The 25,811-nt window shown below is 46.7% G+C and overlaps 1 protein-coding gene across 3 annotated transcripts in view; it reads left to right on the forward strand.

The window, feature by feature from the left end:
- The window catches only part of TRAPPC10 (trafficking protein particle complex subunit 10), a 584,087-nt gene that overhangs the window by 108,193 nt on the left and 450,083 nt on the right, over window positions 1–25,811 (forward strand). Inside the window, exon 1 of one of the 3 annotated variants that reach the window (XM_085620789.1) lies at window positions 22,694–22,840. The exons of the other annotated variants lie outside the window; for them this stretch is intronic. Within the exon in view, the coding sequence (XP_085476915.1) occupies window positions 22,827–22,840 (14 nt within the window). The 5' untranslated portion in view covers window positions 22,694–22,826. Of the gene's footprint in view, window positions 1–22,693; window positions 22,841–25,811 lie in introns of those variants that run through there. 3 annotated transcript variants of the gene reach the window in all.

Raw genomic sequence — 25,811 nt, forward strand, 5'->3', positions numbered from 1 at the left:
ATGCACAGAGGACACCAGTAAATGCAGATCTTGTAATTGCATTCATTATTAACATTTATTCTACTGCTCACTTGAACCCCCTCCATTCAGCAAAATGGAATAAAATGTTTACAGCCAGCTGCAGTAATATTAAATCCAATCTCCTCAACAAGCTGATACATGGAAGACAACATAAAAAAAATATAACCAGTGTCAGATAGCTGTGGATCTAGGCCACAGAGGTCCCCACAACACTCCCTGGGTTCCCCAGGGATTTCTGAGTGGGTGAGGACAATATTTCAGAGGCAAAGCAATGGCCCGTACCATGCCCTGGTTTAAATCTGTTTTGATTGTGGTTCAGGCTGCACATCACAGTAGCCAGACTCCTAGCAAGGATTTTGGCTAGTGATTTTGTTTTCCAGGTTAATTAAAGATTTATACTGATAGGATGCACAATCTCTTGAGGGTTTTTCTGGTTTTAGAATTACAGAAGTTATTGCTCCCTATAAATCGTACGACAGGGATCCCATGCCAAGGTCTTCTTTATGCAATGGCAAGAGAGGAGAGTCAAATGAGATACACATCTCTTAAAAACTTCAAGCTGAAAGCTGTTGGGACCCAGGGGCTTCTCCGGGAAAATATATTAAGAATCTCAAGTTTAACATAAGCTTGCATAGGTACTTCCAGCTTTGATAGTCCAATTCCAAGGTTTGGGGATTATTAGATTGTTGAAGATGGGATTATTATTATTTTTTTTTTTGTTTTTTGTTTTTGTTTCAAATAACCTTTATTTTGCATTTCAAGGAAGAGAGACATACAATTCCGCATATCGCCTACAACCTCCATCGGGCCGGCAATGCAATATTTCAACTGTACGTATCTTACTGCATCATTGGTGGGGAAGCGGAGTTGCACAGCAAGCCGCCTACAACCCAATAGGGCCGGCCGCGTTGGTGGTATTATCAGGCGGGACAAATGATAGCATCTGCATGGGTGTGTCAATCAATACGTACATTGGATCAGTCGAACCACAACTCATCCCAACAAACAACTCGCGGGATTCATCGGCCACCACACTGCACTGCACAAGAGGACTGCAGTTGCTCAATGCTGGGTTTCGAAGCAGCCTCAGTGGTGTGCTCCAGTAAATAGCTTTGCAAGGGGCCCCATACATTACTAGGACGTGAAGAGGGAGGTTGGAGGTCAGCATAGGCGTTAAGTTGCTCTTGGCAATAGATCAGGTCCTTAATCCAATCATTAAATTTCGGGGCTCTGCCCCTGCCCCATTTGCAAGCAATTCTCCGTGTAGCAAGGAGCAGTGCAATAGAAGTGTATTTACGCATTTTGGCAGCAATAGGGGCGGTATAGACCAACAACGCAGTTGTTGGTCTATACAAACGTGTTTGCCAGTCATGAGGTCCAGCGCGCCGAACACTTCTGCCCAGTACCTCTGCACAGACGGGCAATCCCATGCCAGATGTTTAAAGTCCGCTCCTCCCTCTCCACACCGTTCACATCAGTCATTGTCTCGAAGCTTCAGCCTAAATAGTTTCGCTGGCGTATAATATAACCGGTGCACAAACTTGTAATGGATCATTCTAAACCTGCTACTGGAAGAGATCTCCCCAGTCTGCTTGCAACAATACGTCCATTGGTCCTCCGTAAAGGGGTACCCTATCTCCTCCTCCCATCTTCCCCGAGCCAGAGGGGGATCAAAGTGCCTACTCGCCTGCGCTGTACGGTAAAGTAGCGAAAGAACATGGGCAGGGACGTCCTGTTGTAAGACCGCATGCAAGGGGAGCATAGTCTGAGGTTCGGCGGGGAATGAAGGGGTGGCGGCGCTCACATCTCGTCGCAACCTGATATAGTAGAATCTATCTAGGGGGGTGGGATGGGTGTCTTTGAAAAACTCCGCGCTGGCCCTAAACTTCCCCCCGTGTAGAGATGACCCTAGGTATCCACAGAGAGTTTGCGAAGGAGTCGGCGGCATCCTCCCTCCTGCGTGACCGGGATATCCCGCTGTCCCGGAAGGGGCAGAAGCGGGTAGTATAGTAGCGTGCAGCGAGTCGTTTTAGCGAGATCGTGCCAGGCGTTAACAGTGGACTAGACTGTGGTGTTTTCAGTGCTACGTGGTGTCCTAGTAGTACTAAGATAGGCCGTGCTCGGCATAGGGGCCATGTAACCATCCTCTATGGCCAGATGTGGCATAAAAGAGGGAGGCCTCATCCAGTAAACGGCATGATGCGCCTGTGCACAGCTGAAGTATAGCTCCATATCTGGGACCAAAAAACCACCCGCGCAGAAGGGGCGTGTGAGGACCTCCCATCGTAATCGAGCCTGCTTCCCTCCCCAGATAAGACGGATTAGCTGCGTTCTCAGTGCCGAAAAGAAGTGACGGCTAGGGGCATATGGAATATTAATAAAGAGATACAGGAGCTTAGGTAATATGACCATTTTTATCAGTGCTGCTTTACCTGCCATTGACAATGGTAGGGCTATCCAAGTATCTATTTTATCAGTGAGGGAATCTAAGACGCGCCCATAATTATCCTGCAGAACCTCCTCCCGAGAGCGAGAGATTAGTATCCCCAAGTACGTGAGGGTGGTGTCACACCATCGAAGGGGGAAGTCGGGTTGGAATTTAGCCGTGGATGCCGTAAGGGGATAGATTTGGGATTTATTCCAATTAATGTTTACTCCTGATAGCTGCCCAAACAGGATGAAAAGTCGCATTATAGGGTTCAGGCTTTGAGCCGGCTGCCTCAGATATAGCGTGATGTCGTCAGCGTATAACGAGACGAGAATCTGTCTCTCTGGGTAGATAATGGGAAGATGGGATTATTGCACTCAGCCTAAAGTGGCATCCTGGCTGCATATTAGGAGCTGTACCATGAGACCGCTTCTTGCACTATTTGTATGTTTGTGTGTCCCACGTTCAGGGTAAAGGACCTGCTAGGAACTGATGCAGCCCTTGTGTCTTTAGTGGGGTCCATGACTGAGTTAAAGTCACTTCCCACAACCGTTATACCCAGCCAGGATTTAAAAAAACAATGCTGGACTGTTTCTTTTAATGTGTTGTCTACTAATGTAGGTGGTGTGTATGTAGATTCAAGTGTCCATCTTGCATCCCCAGTTATACACTCCACTTCAATGAACATTCCCAGATCGTTATTTTGGATCTTAAAAATGTGTGTGAGGATCACCACTTCTGGAGAGCGGCTTGTATAGCCAGCGTGATAAACCATAGTCTTTGTGGCATTGCGGCTGTAGATAAACCTGCTCTGCATATTTCCACCATTGTATTTTGCTCGTATATGTACAACTTGTTTTTATTCAAAGTAAGTCTTTTTGAGTCATGGGCCCTGTGGACGCCGCCTATTAGTGGTATTTGGCATGGGCATTGGCTCCCTTGTTGGATTGTTTTTTTTTTTTCTGTCTAGTTCAGATGTATCGAAATGAGCTCTAGTTCGACGCCGCATGGTGTTCTCACCTGGCCTTCGGATCCCTTCCTCATCGGTTCTTGTAAACAATTGGTCTCTCGTCTGTTTCCACTGTTGCATGCTTTCCTCTTCCTTCCAGTCATCAAACTCTGGACTCCCATCGCTTCAGTCGAGCATATCCTCGTAATGGAAAGGACTCCACTCAAGGTCTGCCCTACATGCCACGCAAAATACCAGAGAACTGATCTCCATGAGGGTTATAACCTTTGTTTGTCTCCCTCTCATCGTAAAGACTCTTGTTCAGGGTGTCTCGCGTTCTGGACCAAGAATGATCTATGCAACGGTGCACTTGTCGAAGTGCCACAGCCTCCATGGCGCACAGACTAGAGGAGGAAAATAAGCCAGACGTCTTCAGTGAGCAAGAGGAGTCGGACGGCAAGAAACTGGATGCTCCAGGCATCAAAGTCAAAGTGGCCTTTTGACGGAAAGTGTTGACTCCGAGTCAAACCAGAAGAGCCTCCATCGGCCCTGCGTCAGCCGAAGATCCCAATGATACTGGCGCCCCTTCTACTCCCCAAATGCAAGCACCAGCTTCAACCTCTCGTGCCACCTCTGAGGCCTCTGGTGCACCACTGCCTTCCGGCCATGGTCGACAACACCATTCCAAGTCAAACCAGACACCCGTTAAACACCCTATGCCGAAGGCTACCCTTATGACACTCCTCGCCCGCATGGCTCAAACCTCTGGAATGATTGATGCTTAACCCCCAACCGATACAGACCCAGACCTGTACCCTGCAAAACCGTCACCCCCCAGGTGACGTCAAGTCCTACCGTGAGGTTCTTGTTACTTTCCACAATGTGGAGATGTATGTGCAGCATAAGGAGAATGATTTCCTCATGGAGATACTCTCTTCCATCCAACACTCACTACAGGACCTTATCAATGCTCAAGGGGGTCCTTAGACCCCCCACAGATATTAAAGGAGTCAGTTAAAGTGAGAGTTGTAACACATACGCTTGATAGGAAATTCAAGGCTCACCTAATGACCCTCCATACGTTCGGGGTCAGTTACCACCTGACTCTCTACTAGACCATACAGCTAGGAAACAGGCTAACACTCAGGCACACTGGATGTGCCCCCTCCAGACCGGCAGAGCAAGAAAATTGATCCTGGGGGTAAAGGGGTAGCAGCACAGTCTGCTGCGCATTGGGGCATCGCCAACTCTATCAGCTTACTCTCCCAGCACGACTGTGCCCACTGGAATCAGATGGTGGACCTCGTCCAACATCTCCCAGTGCAGTACCGTAAGAAGTTGCAGAGGGAAAAATGATCTCTAACACCAACATGCACTGTGCACTGGATGAAGCCCACACAGCCCCTTGTGGCATTACCATCAGCATTCTCTTGAGTTGCCTTGCTTGGCTGCGTGTGTCACGCTGTAAACCGAAGGTCCAGCAACACCTCCTGAATGTACCCTTCTAAGGCCAGCATCTCTTCGGTCCTCAGGTTGATGAGATGCTAAAAAAAAAGACACTGAGACGGTCAAAGCAATGAGTGCCCTACGTACACTCCATCCCAGTGTCTTCTTTTGGTGCTCCCAGTTACTTGGGGCAGCAAAAAACACCAGCCCAGAAACCTCTGCCACCTTCACAAGGCCCACGCAGCAATCATCTTCCTGGACCTCTTAGAGGGGTGAATACAGGGGCAGTATTGGCAAGGGTAGAGGAAACGGCACAGACCCAAAAAGGTCAGCCCCTTAAACAGTGACTATCCACCTCCCTCATCCCCAACCCACTTCACCCCGCCTCCCCTGACCACAAAACACATGTCAGGTGAATGTTGAGGGTCTTGTACCCCATTGGTCAGAAATCACCTCTGACAGTTGGGTTCTCAACATTATACAGGAGGAGTATTGTCTAGAAGTCACTCAAACCCCACCAATCATTCATTCCTGCCACCACAGAACGTCCACAGAACACTTTCGACTCCTCCAAGAGTAAATACAGGCCCACCTCGCCAAAGGTGCCGTAGAGCCGGTTCCGCAATGACATAGCGGAAAGAGGGTCTTCTCCCTGTATGTTCCAGTCCCCAAGAAGGGCGGCTCCCTAAGGCGTACTCTCGATCTGAGGCCCCTCAACAAATCCATTCTGTCTGAACATTTCCACATGGTGACTCTACATGATATTTTGCAACTAGGCGACTTCATGACACCCCCCCTCGAACTGAAGGATTCCTACTTCCACATACCCTTCCACTCGGCGCATTCAAGATACCTGAGGTTTGTGGCGAGAGGACTACTTTACTAGTCAAAGTGCTTCCGTTTGGGGTTACCACAGCCCCATGGGTTTTCACCAAATGTCTGGCCGTGATGCCAGCTCATCTCAGAAGGGGGGGGCATCCAGGTGTTTCCTTAGCTGGAAGACAGGCTGATCACGCATCAATTATTCCTGGCGCACACCCAGACCACCAACAACAACTTACATGGTCTAGGTTTCGCCATCAATCTGACCAAATCTCACCTTTAATCCCTTCAAGTACAGATCTTCCTGAGGGCCATCCTAGACTCATGGGTGTGGCAGGCCTTCCTCAGTTCAGCACGAGCGCAAACCTTCCAAAACTTGCCACCTCTTTTTCAGCAAGATCGTAAGGCAGCTGTAGGTAAAGTTATACACTTGCTTGGCATGATGGCATCCTTCATAAGCCATAGATCCTCACGCCAGACCATTACACCACATAATGATTCTTAATACTGACCTTTTTCCTAGTTACGGTAATGTCCAGAGATGACATGGCGTTTTCTCTGAAAAGCTTAAGCCTCATTCATTATGCATGAGGATTCTTGGAATCGCAACAGGACAGCAGGCCTACCATCTCCTGCATAATAACTATGTACAAGGTTCATTCCTTCTGTCATCCTAGTTCGACATAACACAGCAAGGTATATCCCCAGGGGGTACCACTTTGGGTATATTTACATCATCTCTCGCTGAAATAGTCAGAGAAGAAAAGGACTTCCATACCGACACACTGACGCGAGACGCTGAGGCTCCTGCACTCAGACACTCCAGCTCGCAGTGGTCTGACATCCCTTGCGGGGTGTCCATCTCGAGACCAAGACGGGGTCCCACAGTCTCTCACTTCAGGTAAAGTGGTTGACTTTATCCTAGAGGGATTCTTGGCTTTACACCTACATACATGTAAGGTACATTTGTTGCAGGGATTCTGCTTATACACAGAACTATGCGTAGAACCCCAGGACCTCAGTGAATTGTGGTGTACCAGAAACTCACCTCAGAACCCAGTATCCGGCTAGCATAAGTGTCCCATTCGTTATCCGAGATTTAGCTCGGCGGTCCCAATGAAAAGACAACCCAGAACAAGCGACTCAGTGTACTCTCAGGAATGGTGGGAATCGGAAATACCTGTTCGTATATTATTCTCACATCAGTCCACAACAAGAATGAACAAAGACACGGTGAAAATAAAAAGAGTTTATTTTATAGACCACGTGTCCTAAGATGCAGTACTTTGGCTAATACAAGCAGACAAATGATTATAATTAAAACCATCAGCATCGTTACAATACCATAGAAAATAAAGGGAGTGATCATGTTATAAATGACAGTGGATACTACCACCTTCCCTTTACTAAGAAGCTAATATTATTATTATGCTAATAAAAGGTCTCTTAGGCTTGAATAGGGGACCCCATACCTCAAAGATCAGCTTAGTGAAATCACATCACAGGAGCATCAGAAGTCTTCTCGCAGGAAGGCTCGTCTTCGGTCTGAATATTAAACATGATGTCTGCAATATGAAAAGCACCAACTTTCAGGTATTAGCAGCTGCCTGTATGTTATGGCTAAATAGTGAGTCGATCAACCTAGAGTGGAAAACATGCATTGTCTAACGACCCGGACTGTTCTTGTTACACCATGTACAGACCAAGGTCGCTGCGCAGAGCTCGGGATGGTAACAACAGATTGCCCTCGTGTGAGGCAAAGCGCGAGCCAGCAATTTGTTTAAACAATAACATGTAGATGCAGTGTCGTGCGCAAAAGCAGCAAGATGGCTTTCTAACATCTAACGTGGTTATGCTAACTTAACAATGTATGTACGTATTAAGGGATTCCTTACTACACGCCCCCTTGATCGAAGCACTAACCAGTAGGGAAGAAATGAGAGAACGCAGAGTTCAAATTCGACAGAGCAGAACAAGGTGTACTCAAATTGAAACCAAGTATCGGTGCAGAGAAAGTTCGAAAGAAAAGCAAAAAACCTCAAAAAGGGGAAAAAAATGAAAAATGCTGCTTTAGCCAGCAATCCAAAGTCACAGGTAATGTTTAAGACATGGTAGAAAAAATATAGTGGATGACAGGTCACTCAATCCATGAACGTGTATGCAGCATACGTAGCAACAGCTTCCAACAGAAAATCGTTGGCACGGCCACTAAAAGTTTCAGCCATCCAGTTTATCAAAGAAAAGGAACATACATGTTCTTCAATAAGCGGAGCCTCTAGCACCATCAGAGGGCAACCGACGTGTTCTTCCAGATAACTCATATCCAAGAAGTCATAGGCAGCCCTTGCGATGTCCCAATTACCCAGGATTCCATGCGCCGCACCACAGGCCATAATCCGAACACCAGAACAGGCAAACTCGTGAGACACTAAGGGACTCATCAGTCGATCATAATCCGGGACCGGAGACACCGTGTTGGTTAAGCACAAATCCAGAGGCCATTCAAAGGGACAATCTAGGCAGTGAAAGACAGGTTGCACGCAGGTAAAGTAGGAATACCGGAAGGATAATCCATACGCCAGGCTCAAAGTTGCCAATGGCAGCGTACCATAATATTCAAGCATCCTGTCACGAAGAAGATGCAGACGGGACAGGTTGTCGTGAGGCACAGAAAGTGCAGCCATTTCGTAGTATGAAAAGTAAAAGTAGCACACCTGCCACCAGCGCCAGAATCAGCGGGACACCGCCAAAGACACTCGAAAAAATAGAATGAAAAAATGCCGGAATCACACCAAAAATAGTTTGGAAGGAGGTCACGAGGCCTGAGCCTACAAGTTTAAAAAAATGAGCCAGGCCAGTTGTTGACGAGGCATTGAAGATTGTTTGGATCAAAGCTCCAAAATGCAGGGGGAGGTCAGTATTCAAAAGCGCCTGTACCTCAGTGCGCGTATTTGCCACGTGAAGGACAAATGTTTCTCGGGAGGAAGTCAATGGCACCTCCTTTTGGGACAATAGAGCTCTTATTCTGCTCATCTTGTTGAACTGCTTTCAAGGTCGGAATCGAAGGCCAGATGGAAACATCCAGCCGCCCATGCGGGGGTGGAAATAGAACATTATTGCAGCAGACTTCTCTCTGCGATACAGTTACTATATATGGGATTCCCACTAACATCCCGCAGCAAGCTTCATTAATCAAAATTAAATAACTACCGTTTGCAAGCAGCGTGAAAGATGGTGTAATCACTGGCACTGGGATTCCTTTGAGGACGCAGGCCAAATTTGGGGCGTGTACATTGCATGCACCGTGTAACTGAATGTGCCTACACACTACAGAATGATCAGGTGTCGAGGTGCACTCCTCACCTTTCAGGTAAACCTCTTTACCGTCTCTTGTACATCTATACGTAAAAGGGAGAGACCAAACCTCATGTAGGAACGCGGTACCCAACTGTTCATATCTACCCAGAGCATAGTGTTTCATGCATGACGTAAACTTAAAAAGCGCGAAAGCGAGCGTGATCAACCCATGTACTAACCACACGGCTGAATTCAATTCCGCCACAGGGAAAGGTAACGGCTCCAATTTTTCAATGTGTAACAATGAATATGTAGCATCTTTCATGGACATGAACTGCTGCTTTACAGTAAGGTTAAAGGGAAGGAATAATGATGTCGTATTCATATAGTCCCAGGGGACCTTTCCTGCCTTTAACGTTTGTAATGTCCATGCAAACTGCACAACAGAACGCAACTGGTTTTGACCATGATACAATACAGACATATCATCATTTACAATATCAACAATTGAAGAAACAATATTGTCTAATGTATAAATTCTGGAAGAAAGAGTGTTGATGCTGTTCTCTATAACGGCCAAGACCTTTTCCATATTTGCTTGATCAAAAGCCCTCAATCTTGAAGCCGCTTCGATTTGCGACAATTTCCATACTTCGTTGTAAATAGCATACGCCCACCTCTTGGATCTGCCACCCACAGGACCTTTAACAAAATCATTCAAATCTATTTTGTCATGTAAGTTTGATAAATGAACTTTGACAGATGCCAAGGTGGAATGTCGCAGCCAGGATTGACATAATTTCCCTACAGAGTAGGTAGTTACTGTATGAGAGGACTCAAACCGAGGGTCTGCGCGTTTGTTGCCGATGCCACTAGCCTTAATTCCAGCGAGGCTCAATCCACAGGAGCGACGATAACTCTCCACTTCCCCTTAATCAAAGCACGCCATGTGGACGGGTATTAGACACCACACGCATTCAATGATATCGGGGGATGAGGGGATTAGGTCCTTGGAACTTCTCTTCTATTCTCCCATCTGATTTTAATCATGTGGAATGGGGGCTCGAGGTATCAGGGAGGTGGAGTATCTATAGAGAAAAGAACAGGACAGTAAACACTATGCTCTCTTCCTTATTTACAACTACTACTGGTATGGCTCATTCTAAAGTGTTTGCTCTATGGAAATACACCAAACTCACCACCAACTCCTTTGTGACTGTAGAGGTAAAGCACCACTTCCACGAGAGAATTCAGGGAAAGCACAGTCTTGTGGTTTGACTTTAAACAGTACCAGAAAAATGAAGAATTCCTCCGATCAGGGAAATCCAATGGCGGCAATGTACAGACAGTGAAGTCTTTTTGTGTCCAATCTTGTAGCAGCAAAATATTTCCAAGGACCAATAGAAGAAAATGCTCAGGAAGCGTTTTTTGTGCACCATGTAACAATCACGTTGCTGTGTTGTAAAATGTCCTAACTCCAAAGCAAATAAAGTTTCAAAAATATATCCACGAGCGCGTTGAAAGGCTTTCGAACGCGCTTAGTCAGGGAAACAAAATGTTCAATTCTTCCGTAGAGAAACCGCACACAGCCAGCGGTCCCGCTACAATGTATCTTAGTAAAAGAAACAAGCGCGTCTTGAACTTCAAACGCGCATATTCAAAACACTTGCATTTCAAAAACTCTTTCGTATAGAAAGTCACTTCCCTTGCTCAAACAGGTGATGCGAGTCCGAAGAGACCCGTTAATCAGGAGCGGGGATATACGGGAGAGAGAATCTTTTCCTTAGACGAGTGAAGAGCCGGTCACAACAGTTGGTCTTGAAGTCAGGAAAACACACAATAAACTCGGTTCTCAGCACTCGAGCAGGTTCAAAGATAAAGGGAGTTTCAAGACTCAGGGCAGGAACTTCCTTGCAACGCATACAATTACAAGGCACAGGATATCCACGAGGTTCCAAGGCAAGGTAAACACGACAAGAATCGTAAGCCAAGCAACGGTTTACTCAGCTGGTGATCCTTTTGTAAGTGGGGAGTATCCACAAACTCCACCTCGTCGATAGTGTCAGGGATCGTCTCAAAAGTTCGTTACATTTCGCAGAGAGCAAACACCTAGCCTGCCCTTAGACTACACTGGAGGATGCAGGACGCTCGATGTCTAACAGCGTTGCTGCGTATACCCCGGTTTCAGACCTAGAAAACGACGTTGACAGGCATCTGAACTGCTTTGCCAAATTAACCATCCTTCTCGAATAAATTTCGAAATATTGAAAGATGTATTAGAGACTAATAACTGCAAAGCCTGAAGGGACAGATCCGTTTGGTTATCCCAATTTGGGTAAGCGCCCAGATCTGGAACAGAGGGGAAATTTAGTTTTTTTGAAGTGGCCAATCCGAAACAGGTGGTCTGGAAGATGGTTGAATTTAAAAACAACATATGATTTGGTATAAGACAGGCACGATGTAAAGCTTCAGTTCCCTGAACATGCCACGGTTTGGAACCCCAAACCGATTTAAGATCAATTGTAGCCTTCCACAAATCATAACCTTTGACAACTCATCCATGAAGGACTTAGAATATAGTAATTTGGTGTCTGTCAGTCTAACCTTCGAGGCAGACTCAGCCATCACTTTAAAATAAAAGGATGCTGGACTGGAAACACTGAAATCAGTAAAATAAGTATATTTATCAACCAATGTAGGTGAACTGCCTAAAGATGGTGTAGGACAGTGTTCCCATTGGGTAAAATTTACAAAATTTCGGAAAGTATTTGCTTTATGCAGGAAGTGATTGCCATAATGTTGAAAACAATACTGTTCTGCATAGTTAGCCGCATTTTCATATAAATCTTCAGCATCAAAAGCGGCATAATATTTCAAATCAGAAAACAGTGCTTCAATGGCATGAACATCCCAATCATCAGAACGAATGTTCTGCTTAACCACATCACCCATAGAAACACGAAATACATTAGGTACATTGATGACCTCAGTAGGACCATGAATTTGGAATTTAACAGCATCCCACGCAATTCCATCCAAAACGGGCCAGGCAGTAATATTCACAAAAGTCTGGTCCCTTTTCATGATGTGGGACGAGGAGTGGGGGGCCAAAGTTCCATTGATAAGTCTAATTGTAGATCTCTCTTTGAGATAGTGGCCATTCACCAGACGGAAAAATACTATTACAAATCCAATGGACATAAACAAAAAAATACTTATAAGCACCAGCCAAATGTATGTCCAAGGGGGAATCAAAAAATGTCTTTTGAACCAACTAACAAAAATAGCAATGTTCGAAGGGGAAGTGGAAGGCAATGAGTTAGTGTCAAAGGAGAAACGTGACTGGTTAACCGCCATAGATTGTAAAACAGGCGATTGACCATTTGTAGGATAAGCATACTCAGTCTCTTCGGGCAGACCACCAGTTGGCGGTATTAACAAGGGATCAGTAACTGACTGCATCTCGATGGCAACATCAGGCAAGGTGGTAGAAGCAGGAACCAACACTGAATTTCTTTGCATCGTCTGGCATGAAACTGCTGGAGTCATACTAAGAAGTATCGGCCACTCGCTGAAGTTTGACATTGTCAATAGAGATGTACCTGTTATCCTTGCGACCAGGAAGTGGAGGTAAAATGACTGTTCTTGTACCCTGCACTCCAAGCACTGGAACCGGTGCACGATAAGAGGGGCCGAACTCCTTCTTGTTCTCCACCTTCTCACGGACCAGGTCTCCAACTCGGGGTAGCCAGCCGACTACCGGAATCTGAAGCTCAGCATCAGACGTGGAGGGCAAATGTTCCTTCGATAGAGTGTCTCTGGCTTCTTGTAGGGTCTGCAAAACAGCACAGTGATCATCTACGTCAAAGGGTGCGGTCGACGCCGCCATGTCTAGACCATCAAGGTCTGGGACAAACATTCTGATTCCGAAGAGCATCATGTATGGTGTCCGCCCACCCAGAGACCTTCTAGGGAGATTATTAAGTGCACGTTGGACGTTATACAAATGGGCTAGCCAATTCAGGCCTGTGCCTAAAACTCGTGCTGTCAAAGATTGCTTTAAGTCACGGTTCATTCGCTCCACCACACTATTACCCTCAGGTCGGTAGGGGAACGAAAATTTGACTTGGACCCCCAAATTTCTCATAGCCTCCCTGTAAGCCTTAGAGGCGAACGCAGGGCCCTGATCAGAATAGAAGGTACCACACGCAAAAGTTCCCACAAAGACACGCAAATCCCTGATGACAGTCCGTGAATCAGCACTCCTTTGTGGCCATACCCAAAGAAAACGTGTGCACGAATCCACAGCAACCAAGATATACTTGTACGCAGTATCAGAAGAAAAAGGACCGCAGTGATCTAGATAAACACAACCAAATGGTTTATTAGATATGTACAACTGTGTTTGTGGTGGGCGCGCAACAGTGGAAGGTTTAATCTGTTGGCAAATGTCACAATCAAGAACATAAGCGCGCGTTTGTTTGTATAAACCGAACCACCAGTAACGTTGTTGTAACAGAGATACAGTAGCGGACACGCCGGCGTGGGCAGATGCCAACCCCTCGTGCGCTGCTAGTATCAGAGATGGTCTGCAGTCCGCGTTGGGAATAATTCTGTCACCAACGTCGTTAATCCTCACTAACGGGACGTTATCAGGACTTAAGTGATAAAAATAACGAGAAGGAAAACCCTTCGGGTAATCACTTCCCTTCTCTGTAGCAGCAATAGCTGCCAAGATGTCATCATCAATCTTACTTTTAGATCTTGTAACTGCTGCCACTAAGTATGTTGCCACTGCTGTTTTTGCTGCCTCGTCAGCCAAGCTGTTACCGACAGCATGGACACCAAGTCGTTGGTGACCAAGAGTGTGAATTACATTCACGAGAGGGAGACGTTCTTTAAAGTCTGCCACTCGAACCCAAAGCAATTTATGCTTAATTGTGCTACCTTTGGTATCGCGATATTAGTTTTTAGACCAGAAGTGTAAATTGTCATTGTAGGACTGGACACAATAAAAGGAGTCACTTACTAAAAGAGTAGTGACTCGGGGATCAGCAAACTCCAGTGCAAGCACCAGAGCCCGGAGCTCCGCCAATTGCGCGGTACAATCACCCAATGACTGCGTATGCACGGCATCAGATTGGAATTCACCATTTACGAATGTACCCACGACAATTGCGCAAGCCGCAGAATAGGCATGCTTCGATCCAATCGCCGGCTGCGCCGAGCCGTCCGTGTATATGACACAATGGTATTCTTCGAGCGGGCGCAAAGACAGAGGAGCCGGATGAACAAATTCATACTGTAAGTACTCCTGAGTCTGTAAAGAGGCGTCAAAGATATAAGTGACATCTGGTGATGTCAGAGTCGTGGCCCATTGTATCCACCGTGGATGCAAAGCTTTAGAATTTGGCACACTTGCTTTTGTCACTGCCTCTAGGGCAGGATACGGTGTTACAACCAGTATGTGTTTTCCTTGTGACAGTGCGCGTTCTTTAAGGATCGCCATCTGTACTGCCGTCAGAACTTTCTCGACAGTGAAAAAACGCAACTCAGCAGAGGTGTACAAGTGTGATTTATACGCAATGGGGACTGTATCGCCCTCATTGAACGTCAAGTATGTGAAACCCACTGCGCCTGGTACTATTCTTATTACCAGGTTAGTGCGGTTATCACGCGTCAGCAAGTATTGTGAAGCAAGAAGATCAGCCTGTAAAGACTGTAGAATAGCAGAATGTTCTAGCTGCCAGCTAGACTTCGAAAAAGAAGGTTGTACCAAGGCGTAAAGCGGCTTGATACGCTGGCCATAATCAGAAATATACATACGTCCGAAATTCAGAAAGCCCAGCAAAGATTGTAATTTTTTCAGTGTTGTAGGAGCACGCAGGCATGCGCACTTCTCCAGAAAGTGAGGAGCCAATCCCTTACCTTCATTGTTGAGCTCGTAGCCCAAAAACAACACTGTATATTCCGCGATGTGAGACTTCGCAAAATTAAATTTGTAGCCATATTCCGCAAAACTCGTAATGATATTGTCGACTCAAGACAGATGTGGCATCAGCTCATCATCCGTGAGGTAGATATCGTCAACATAGGAGTATGCGTCGGGGGTCTATTCTTTCTAAGAGAGAGACCACGCGAGCGGCAAAGACGCCAGGGCTGTTTTTATAGCCCATGGCTAATCTTGTGAACTGTTTTTGTTTGCCGCCTGAAGTAAACGCCGTCCACTGGCTACTCAGTGTGGACAGGTTATGGCTAAAAAAGCCATTGGAGATGTCAAGTGTCGTTTTAAATCTCTTACGCACGAGACTATCGACAAGAGCCGAACTGTGAGTATTTTGTACCGCGCAGGTCCGGCAATGCGAATTTAAGTGCCGGTAATCCAAAACTAAACGGTACGACCCGTCAGGCTTCGTCACTGTGAAAAAAGGGTTATTCATAGGGGACACACAAGCTTCAATAACACCCTGATATTCCAATTGGTCAAGGATTGCAGCGACGTGTGGTCTAGCTTCACGACGCATAGGATATTGGGGCTGTGGCTGGTGCATAGACCGCAATGGAATCTCATGGCAGGGGGACAACCGGTCCCATCCCACCTGAGTACGATACAATGCCGGCGCTAGCGCCAGTGCCCACTCCTCAGCGTACACGTCAGCCCGGTCCTTAGGCACTGTGTGCGCAAAGGACGGGAGGATTACCTCCTCCCCTCTAGGAGCTTCTAAAATGAAAGCTGGGGGCCAATCTGCCTCATAGAGTCTGTCAGGGGGAGCCACTCTGGTGTCAGCTGTCTCAACAGTAACCAATGTATCAGTTGCTGTCGCCGCCAGAAATGGACGCAGAGCTTGACGGACTATGGTAATTTCCGCTGCGCTGTCCAGTAGCGTCAGCGCCCATGTCCGGTTCCGAAGCCGTGTCCGCACTATCTGAGGCATATCTTGCCGTCAGAGCAGCCACTTTCTTCTTCTGAAACGGGGGTCTTTGTCTTGCAAATTCTTCTTGCTTGCCTTTACCGTCAGTCTGTCGGGGTTGGTCACGTGTTTGTGGAGCACCCCGACCTTTGCCACCGCCTCCCCCACCGGACTGTGAAGCCGATGTTTCCTGTGAAGAACGAGGAGAACGTTGTTCAGAAACCTGAAATCTATCAGGAGACTTAATAGTAGCACGATCACGCAGATCATAAGTGCGCTCACTACCTGACTGAACGGGAGAGGCAGGCCGAGACCCCTGTTTCTGCTGCTGCTTTCCCTGTTGTTTTGACCGCCAACTCTGTTTCGGAAAGTTTGGACGGTCATCCTTACCAGAGGCATCTGCCTTACCCTGCTGCTTAATTTCGGGAGTTTTTACAACAGGTTTAACTCCTAAAGAGCTACGACCCACATCTTTGTAAGCCGTCGATAATTATTTTCGCGAACTCCCGCGGCTTATCCTCTTCAGCAACTTTCTTCAGTTCATTACGAACTTGGAATTGCATAGCATCACCCTTAAGGTTACACATTACCATGGTAGCCACCAGGTCAAACTGTCCGAGGAGCCGCATGCCTAATTCTATCGCAGACTCCGCACCGTGGTTATCTTGAACACGTTTAATAACGGAGGGCAGTACCGACATAGACGGAGTGCCAAAGCACTGCGAGTACGTCGCTGCAAAGACCTTGCCCCAGTTTACACAATCATCAATGTCGGGGACCAAGTCTTTAGGCAAACTAATGGTAAGGATCCTGTGTTTCTCCACAGGAGATGTATTCGGGTAAACCGCTTCTATTTGGTCAAATTTTTCAGCAAGCCAAAAAGGGAAATCATCCCTATTTGGGGGGCGCTTGCCCATAACAGAATTAACCATAACCGGACTAATGACCACTGCGTGGTGGTCAGTAGGCTGCCCCGCAACCGCAGGCGACCCCACCTGCACATTGCGTGACACGTACTGCACTAAAGCCCTATGTACTGTAATAAGGGCAGTGTGAAGTACACGCAAATCAGCCACCGGCACCGTTAGGTAACGGGGATGAGGCGTATATCCGGCTAGTACCGGCCAAGTGGCCCCTGCAATTGACAAAGGGCCCATTCTCGGCGGTATAACCGCATGGGGGAGGGCGCCATTAAACCAAATAAGATGCTGCCAAGCAGATATTGGTATTTCTTGTGTCCTATACGGTGTATAGTTCGCTGGCACGGCAGTGGCAGTGTAAGTATGAAAAGAGTTATCGTCCTCACTCACCGCCGGAAACGTCACCCAAGAGTAAAACAACTCATAAGGATGAGCCGCATCGGCTCCTACCACAAAGATTACGTTCATACCAGTGTCCGGCACCCCATACTGCGTCAAATGACGTCTCAGAGGTGCCCGACTGTGCGCCGCTATATCGACCGCCATAAGGACAAGCTACACTCTAAGTAATCAGTAGCACAAGGGTTCAATAACCTTTTTAATGATCAAGCTTGAAGAAACCTATATCAACAGAAATAGGTAGGTTTAAATCTGTCAGACTTGTTGTCCGGAAACAAGAATGAGGGTGTTGTGGACTAATATAAGCACTACTAAGGCGTTTCAACTCATAGACCAAACGTTAGGTGCGCCATGTTGCAGGGATTCTGCTTATACACAGAACTATGCGTAGAACCCCAGGACCTCAGTGAATTGTGGTGTACCAGAAACTCACCTCAGAACCCAGAACCCAGTATCCGGCTAGCATAAGTGTCCCATTCGTTATCCGAGATTTAGCTCGGCGGTCCCAATGAAAAGACAACCCAGAACAAGCGACTCAGTGTACTCTCAGGAATGGTGGGAATCGGAAATACCTGTTCGTATATTATTCTCACATCAGTCCACAACAAGAATGAACAAAGACACGGTGAAAATAAAAAGAGTTTATTTTATAGACCACGTGTCCTAAGATGCAGTACTTTGGCTAATACAAGCAGACAAATGATTATAATTAAAACCATCAGCATCGTTACAATACCATAGAATATAAAGGGAGTGATCATGTTATAAATGACAGTGGATACTACCACCTTCCCTTTACTAAGAAGCTAATATTATTATTATGCTAATAAAAGGTCTCTTAGACTTGAATAGGGGACCCCATACCTCAAAGATCAGCTTAGTGAAATCACATCACAGGAGCATCAGAAGTCTTCTCGCAGGAAGGCTCGTCTTCGGTCTGAATATTAAACATGATGTCTGCAATATTAAAAGCACCAACTTTCAGGTATTCGCAGCTGCCTGTATGTTATGGCTAAATAGTGAGTCGATCAACCTAGAGTGGAAAACATGCATTGTCTAACGACCCGGACTGTTCTTGTTACTCTTGTTACACCATGTACAGACCAAGGTCGCTGCGCAGAGCTCGGGATGGTAACAGATTGCTCTCGTGTGAGGCAAAGCGCGAGCCAACAGTTTGTTTAAACAATAACATGTAGATGCAGTGTCGTGCGCAAAAGCAGCAAGATTGCTTTCTAACATCTAACGTGGTTATGCTAACTTAACAATGTATGTACGTATTAAGGGATTCCTTACTACACATTCAGGTACATCTAGTTAGGGACGCATCGTAGGAGTACGCATTTCTTACTGTCATGTATTTTATATACTTGCCTGTATTCATTGTTTTACCACGATGGTAGAAATCTACCATCCTTTTACTTTTAGTGCTTTTAATCATTTATGTCTGTTACTGTTTAATGGCTGTTTCAGCGCACCTATTTTACACTAGAATGATGCAGCTTCAATAAATGCTTATTGAGGAACGTCCCCACTGTTTATTCTTTGTATCTTTCTGAGACTGAGTGAGCACGAGTGACTGGGCGAAAAGTAGTACCCTGTTTCCACGATCTTGAGGAATCAGGGTTGTCGTGTTCAATAGTTGCCAAGAACTATCCTCTCCTGGGTAAGAGGAGTTTCTAGTGGCACTGTGAGCTAGCTGGCATACAGGCTAACATATTCGGTAGGGGTGTCTAGAATCAATCTGACTCCAATCCTACAGTATATGTTGTCTAAACATGCAGATTCTATATAGATTTATAGGAACTACACGACATGGTGCCACCAACGTTGGTTGGGTACTTATTTTACAGTCAAATCTGAGTAGTTCAGTCATGCTTTTCTCAGAGACTCCTACTCCCATTTCTTCAGAGAAGTCTGAAGTGGGAAGGGAATTATCCGCCACAGCTGAGGTTTATAGGAACTACAAGACATAGGCGCCCATTACAGTAGTGCTTAGTGGCACTATGGTCTCAAGCAAAGGGTCATCTAGAGGATCTTGTGTTGGTTTGGGGCTGCACACATCACTCTCTGCAGTGGTGGAACACAAAACCGCCTATTGCAGGGGCGGCCCTTTCTCAACCCAGTTCCGCAAGAGTCCATCACCACGGATGCCTCACTCACCAGCTGGGGCATGCATCTCGCTCACCTTACTGTTGGGAGTCTGCCCAAGAATCCTTCCACAGCAACCACCTGGAGCTGCTGGCTATGCACCTTGCTCGCCGGGCATTTCATACATTCATACAGGACAAAATAGTACTGACATGCACAGACAACATGACTGCCATGTGTTATTTACAAAAACAAGGGGGCACACACTCGCTGCAACTGTCCAGTGTTGCCCAGAGCGTCTGGTGGTGGGCAATACATCACAAAGTACATCAGCTCATCCAGCACATTCATAGGGTGGACAACAATTTGGCAGACCTGCTTATCAGGACGCATCAACAAGTCCACGAATGGGAACTCCACCCCAGGTCCTACTCCCGTACTTCCTGCGTTTGGGTTTCCCCCAAATAGGCCTTTTCACCACCATAGAAAATGCAATATGCCCACACTTCACCGTCGGACTGTTAAACTCACAGTCCATGGGCAATTCACTATAGAGGAACTGGTCAGAGGTATTTGCCAATGCTTTTCAGTCTCTCCCACTCATACCATTTGTGGTCTGGAGGCTGAGATAGACATCCCTCTCTATCATGCTAGTGGCATCAACCTGGGCACATCACATACTAGAACGCTCCACTTCTGCACAAGAAGCTCCCCAACAGGCTGGAACTTCTCACATAGAACCACAGTACTCTCCAGACATCCCAACCCCCAACAACTCAACCTTGCAATCTGGCTCCTGAGGTCTTAGAGCTTGGTTACCTCAACCTTTTGGAGAAGTGTATGTCTATTCTCAAAGAAGAATGCAAACCCTCTACAAGGGCCTGCTACGCAGCTAAATGGATCGCTTTCTTCGCTACTGTCTTCTCAAACATATCCTCTCTCAGCATCGGTGCAAGTTATTGCCTGCTACCTACTCTACCTGCAGAAGTCAGGGGGACGTCTGCACTGCCATTCGGTTAGATCTGGCTGCTGTAGGTGCTTACTTGCAGCATCTGCAGCATGCTTCACTCTTCAGAATCCCAGTCATTGAAGCTTTTATGGAAGGCCTCAAATGGGTTATCCCACCATGGACACCTCCTGCTCCTGTGTGGAACCTTAACATAGTTCTTATAAGATTCATGGGCCCTCCATTTGATTCCCGTCACTCTTGCCCACTGAAATTTCTCTCCTAGAAGGTAGCTTTCCTTGTAGCCATCACTTGCCTCAGACAGTTTAGCGAAATACACGTTACTACCTTGGAAGAAACTTTCTTCCAGGCCCATAACGATAGGGTGATCCTCAATACCAATCCAAGATTCCGTCCTAAGGTAGTCTCGTCTTCACATTAACTAGCTATTGAGCTCCCAGTCTTTTTTCCGCACCCAGAGTGTATAGCGGAGCTCACTCGACATACTCTAGATGTCAAGAGAGTGCTAATGAACTACATTGACAGAACAAAATCTTTCCGTAGGACACAACCACATTTTGTGTCCTACTCCAAGCCTAGCCCAAGCCACACAAGGGGCGTTCTATTCCCAAGGCAGGTATTGCACGTTGGTTGGTCAAATGCATACAGACCTGTTATGCCAAAGCTAAAAGAACCCTTCTGTCCCACCCAGACCTCATTCTACTCATGGTTTTCAAGGGTAATATACCACTAACTGAGGGGATGACGTGAGCACCGCGCTCACTTGTCTGACTTGCCTGCGGCAATGGGGACCGCCAAAGTGGTCTCGGATGTGGATGGGTAGTGTACAGATAGCTATTGTATGGTACGGCACAAACACGAGTAAAGCAGCTACTTGGTCCACCCCTCATACTTTTACTGAACACTACTGCATGAATGTCCTGGCCAGACAAACCAGGGTTTGCCAGGCCATATGCATTTCCAATCTTCTACAGCATCCTTAGGCTTAGCTACCACTTTAAGGAGGACTGCTTCAGTCTATGCACAGCATTTGTATATACAACCACACATTCCACGAACTGGAGATGTTACTTAACTTTGTAACCATCTGTTTTTGGCATGTAGTGCTGTAGATTCACAAGCGCCCGCTGTCATGCCCCGCGGTCATGCCTGGAGATGCGGAAGGTATTTAAGGAGCACTGAGGGTTTCTAACGCTGCTTAGCGTTCTAGCTGTTAGCCCGTTTCCGTCCTTCGTTGTATTGCCTGACTTCCTGTTTTGGCGTGTTTCCTGTTTCCGGTTCAGTGTTCGCTGTGTAGCGAACAGTACGAGCTGCCGTGCTGTTCCTTGTGTGGCGGTGGTTGGATTTCCAGTATTCATTGGGGCAGCAACGATAGTCGTGCGCTGGTCCGTTTACCTGCTGAAGTCGTCTACCGTCCAGAAGCCTCTGGTTCCAAGTAAGGCCTCGGTGTTAGTAGCTTGGTGCTACTCACGGGGCTGTTCTCTATTCAGCTCACTGTTGTGGACTTTGTGTGTTTCCTAAACTAATCCTGCGGTTAAGGAGCCTCTCTGACTATTCTGGCCAGAGGGATATTGTTTTCTTGGATTTCTTCAGTTCCGTTTATATTTCATTACCACTATTAGGTAGGAGAAACTGGCGTGGACCTTTGAGTTCTGTCGTAGGTTACAGTAGTACTTCCCCAACAAACACGGTAAACATTAGTCATTGCACGGGTCTAATTGGGAGGGGGTTGTTCATGTATATCCCTTACATTCTTTTCCACTCATATTCCCTGCAGCTCTTCGGTGACGTATTCACCTCAGACGATCAGTAGACAAACAAAGAAACTAGCATTCCGCCTACTCCTACTCGTTAGAAGATAGGGGTAAGCGCAACACTTACAGTTAGAGAATTATGGTCTAGAGAGGGATTGATTGTTGGTGGTAACACTTGTGTATTCACATAGGGTTCCTAGCATCTACGATAAGATACGTGCTGAGAGTTCCCAGAGTCAAGATAGCGTGGTAGGTGTCTTTCCACTCGCACAAGGTTAGACAGTAAGGGTAATTAATGCACATTAACGAAGCGTTTTTTGTTTTACAGCTGTGAAGGCCTGCCTGTTACCCAGAAGTTGTCCACCACACGACCTGCCTTTTTTCCCCTGCCTACCCTTGTTTTGTTTCCCTGTTTTCCCTAGCGTCCCTCCTAGCTCTAGAGTTTGATAGAGCAGAAGGGGCGTGGGGGACGACTGAGGACTTCTCTTCAGGATTCCTGGCGCTCCTGCGGAACAGAACCATTGATCGTTACACCCACCCTCCTCCCCGGCCACCTGACGTTCAGTGCAAATATTTTTCCTTTTGTTATCTTTAATACTTTGCATGGGAATCTTTACCACGTTTTACGCTCCATCTTTGCTTTCGCCCTCCGTGCGGGAAAAAACTGTACTTATAATGGAGCCAATGCCCATGCGTAATACTGCGAATAGGTGGAGTCACTAGGGCCCGTGACTCAAAGACTTACTTTGAAGAATGAGTTGTACACGTCCGAGCCCAGCACAAGATGGCGGAAGTATGCACAGCATGTGACTCTACAGCACTACATGCCACAAACGGGGTGAGTAAAATTTTAGTTATCCGTGATGGTCCACAAATCTACACTGAGTGCCCAGCAAATGTTTGTTGTAAGAATGCAACCTGTAGTGGGCATCTCTTAAGGTATTGAAATACAGCCTCTCGCTTGATCATGTTGTTGAGGTTGTTAAAATTCCAAGTTATGATACTAAATATCGCCTGATTTGATATCATGTGGGGATCTTTCTTTGATGTGTACTGACACAACCTGTTCATGTCTCAAACCCTCGCACTCCCTCCCCCCTTACACATTCCTTAACTGACGCATCTGTCCCCCTAACCAACCTCTTAAACATATTAGAGGTTTTCTGGAAAGAAGATTGTTCTGAGCATAAAGTATCAGAGGAAAAGTAGTGCCAACCAAGCAATCAGTTCAGTGTTTTAGAAGATCCCCCTAATAGGATATCAGCTACAAGTCGGGGTTGGCATTCTCTGGCAGTGTGCACCAGACGAGTGCCCAGATGCCTTCAAACTTTAGTTACTGCTGTTGTCTACATTAGTGGGTGGTGTCTACTCCTCTTGGTGGACAGTCCCACCAGCCTTGGGCCTCAGCTCCTGCTGACAAGTCCCTTGATTTCTTCTTTTGTGTGTGTGGAAGTGGGTGTGAGGGGCATTGCACAGGCCAGACGAGCCTTCTGATCAGCAATCCACTGTTTTCCGTCCCACCCCGCCCCCCGGCTTACAGCTCTTGAGCCAGTCCCCATACCCCTGCAGCTTCTCACAGAAATGTGCCTTACCATCATGAATGACCTTCAGTTTTGCTGGATATAGAAGCATGTAGTTCAATTGCATTGATTTCAGTTTCTGTTTAGCTTCCTTGAAGGAGCTCAGTTGGGTCACTTGCATTTTAAAATCTGGAAAGATATTGATCTATGTGAAGCTTAAGGTGTGGTCTGGCTTGACGCAAGAGAATTGAAGAATTGTATCCCTGTCTGCATATTTCAGAAAGTGGCCTATTCTAGGGGCTAGGAGGGGCTTTGCTGCCAACCAAACAGTTAATAAATTTTCCTCACCTGACCCCTCCAGGTGTTCCTCCACCCTTACAAATTAGAAGTTGTTCCTTCAGGACCTGCCTTCAGCGTCCTCCACTCTTAGCTCAAGGTGGGCGGCTATGTCCTTCAACTGTGTGACATCTGTACGCAGAGCTTGTATCTGATCCTCTGCTGTAGAGATCCTAATTTCAGCCTCCGTAACCCAGTGCGCTCTTCTCAATTCCTGCCAGAGGAGGCCAATCTTGGTCCCTCCACCCCCAAAGCTCTATGTCCCTGTCACCAACCTGGTATATTTATCTATTTTGCTCTGCTGAGTTTCTGCCGCTGGGTGTGGTTTCCCAGATTGCCTGCAGAATGCTGGATTGAGAGAGGAAGAGCCTCCTCCAGTTCGGTGTAAAGAAAGAGCAGGGAGAGCAGTGAGCGAAGGGAAGTGGAGATTCCCAGCCGCTCGGTAATTGGCTCACCAAATCATCCGGAACTGGTTAGTCTTATACACGGTGGGAGTCCTCCCCAGAGATTGTAAGGCTGTGGGCCCAGAGGACCAGCCCTCTGCAGTCTTCCAGCCAGCCACCAGGCCTTACAATCCTTTGCTACAAGAAGGTTCCCTCAATCACAGTGATGACTCCTCTCCCCACTATGCCGCCCCAGTTACCCCAAAGGGTTGTATTACGACCACCTTTTGTTCTCTGAGATTGGGGGTAGGACCATATACACACTCATAGTGCAATTTGGTCTTGGGGATAGAGGCCATCTAGTCCCGTCTGACCCCGGAGTGCAAGCTGGGTCACCCTCCATAGTTCACTGCGCCTGCTTGCCTGCAGCACCTAATCGCAGTACAAGTCCCGGGTTGCCAAGGCAATAGGACGGTGCCCTCCGGCATGAGCAATCTGCTACAGAAAAAGTTGATGTTATAACTCAGACAAGTTGCAGGGCTAAGGTCTGCCCGTCTGCTGCAGCATCCATCACCAGCAGATGCAGGCCCCTCGAGGGGCTCAGTCCCATCTACAGTTGTTGGCTCTTCTCCATCCGTCATTTTGCTTCAGCCAGAGAAAGCATTAGCAAGATCATCCCACATAAATTTCAGGAATGGCTAAAAGTGAGATGAAACTCTTCCATGTGCATTGTACAGGTTGTAGATTATTCACAGCGAGGGAAGGTCTGAATTCCCACAAAGTTAGTAATCCAGTGTCTTGTTAGGTTAGCGAGTGTCAATGAGAAACTCTGACTATGGTTCAGCAGCAGTTGGCTTTCCTGGAGACATGTGCGTGAAGTTTTTAAGCAGCACAAAAAAATTACAGTCAAGAATTCGAACTTGGAATTTATCAAACTACTTTAGCAAAAATGACAAAAGTATCAACTTTAAATGAGGAGATAATTGATGAGGAAATGGGACACCCACTAGGAAGATAGGTCAGTGTTAGTCTATGTGCATTGACAAGTGTCACCCTTGCACCAAAACAAAAAACATTTACAGACTATTTTCTCTTTGCCATACAAGCCAGTAGGAAAGGGACAGGGCTAGCTACCTCACAGAATAATACACTAAATTGCTTCTAAACTTCCATAATCTTTTCTGAGGTTTCAGACCAGCAATTCCTGTGTGTGTGTGTGTGTGTGTGTGTGTGTGTGTGTGTGTGTGTGTGTGTGTGTGTGTGTGTGTGTGTGTGTGTGTGTGTGTGTGTGTGTGTGTGTGTGTGTGTGTGTGTGTGTGTGTGTGTGTGTGTGTGTGTGTGTGTGTGTGTGTGTGTGTGTGTGTGTGTGTGTGTGTGTGTGTACGTGTGTGTGTACGTGTGTGTGTACGTGTACGTGCGTGTGTACGTGTGTACGTGTGTATACATATCTTTATTGACCGTCCGGTAGCAGTTATGTTGCGCACATGGCAGCGCAACATAGATAAGTGACAAACTTAAACAGTGGAGTCACAGTAGGCTAGATCTGCCTTCCCCCCCCCCCATCTTAGGG

The sequence above is a fragment of the Triturus cristatus genome, chromosome 8, assembly GCF_964204655.1.
Source record: "Triturus cristatus chromosome 8, aTriCri1.1, whole genome shotgun sequence".
Taxonomy (NCBI): Eukaryota; Metazoa; Chordata; class Amphibia; order Caudata; family Salamandridae; genus Triturus; species Triturus cristatus.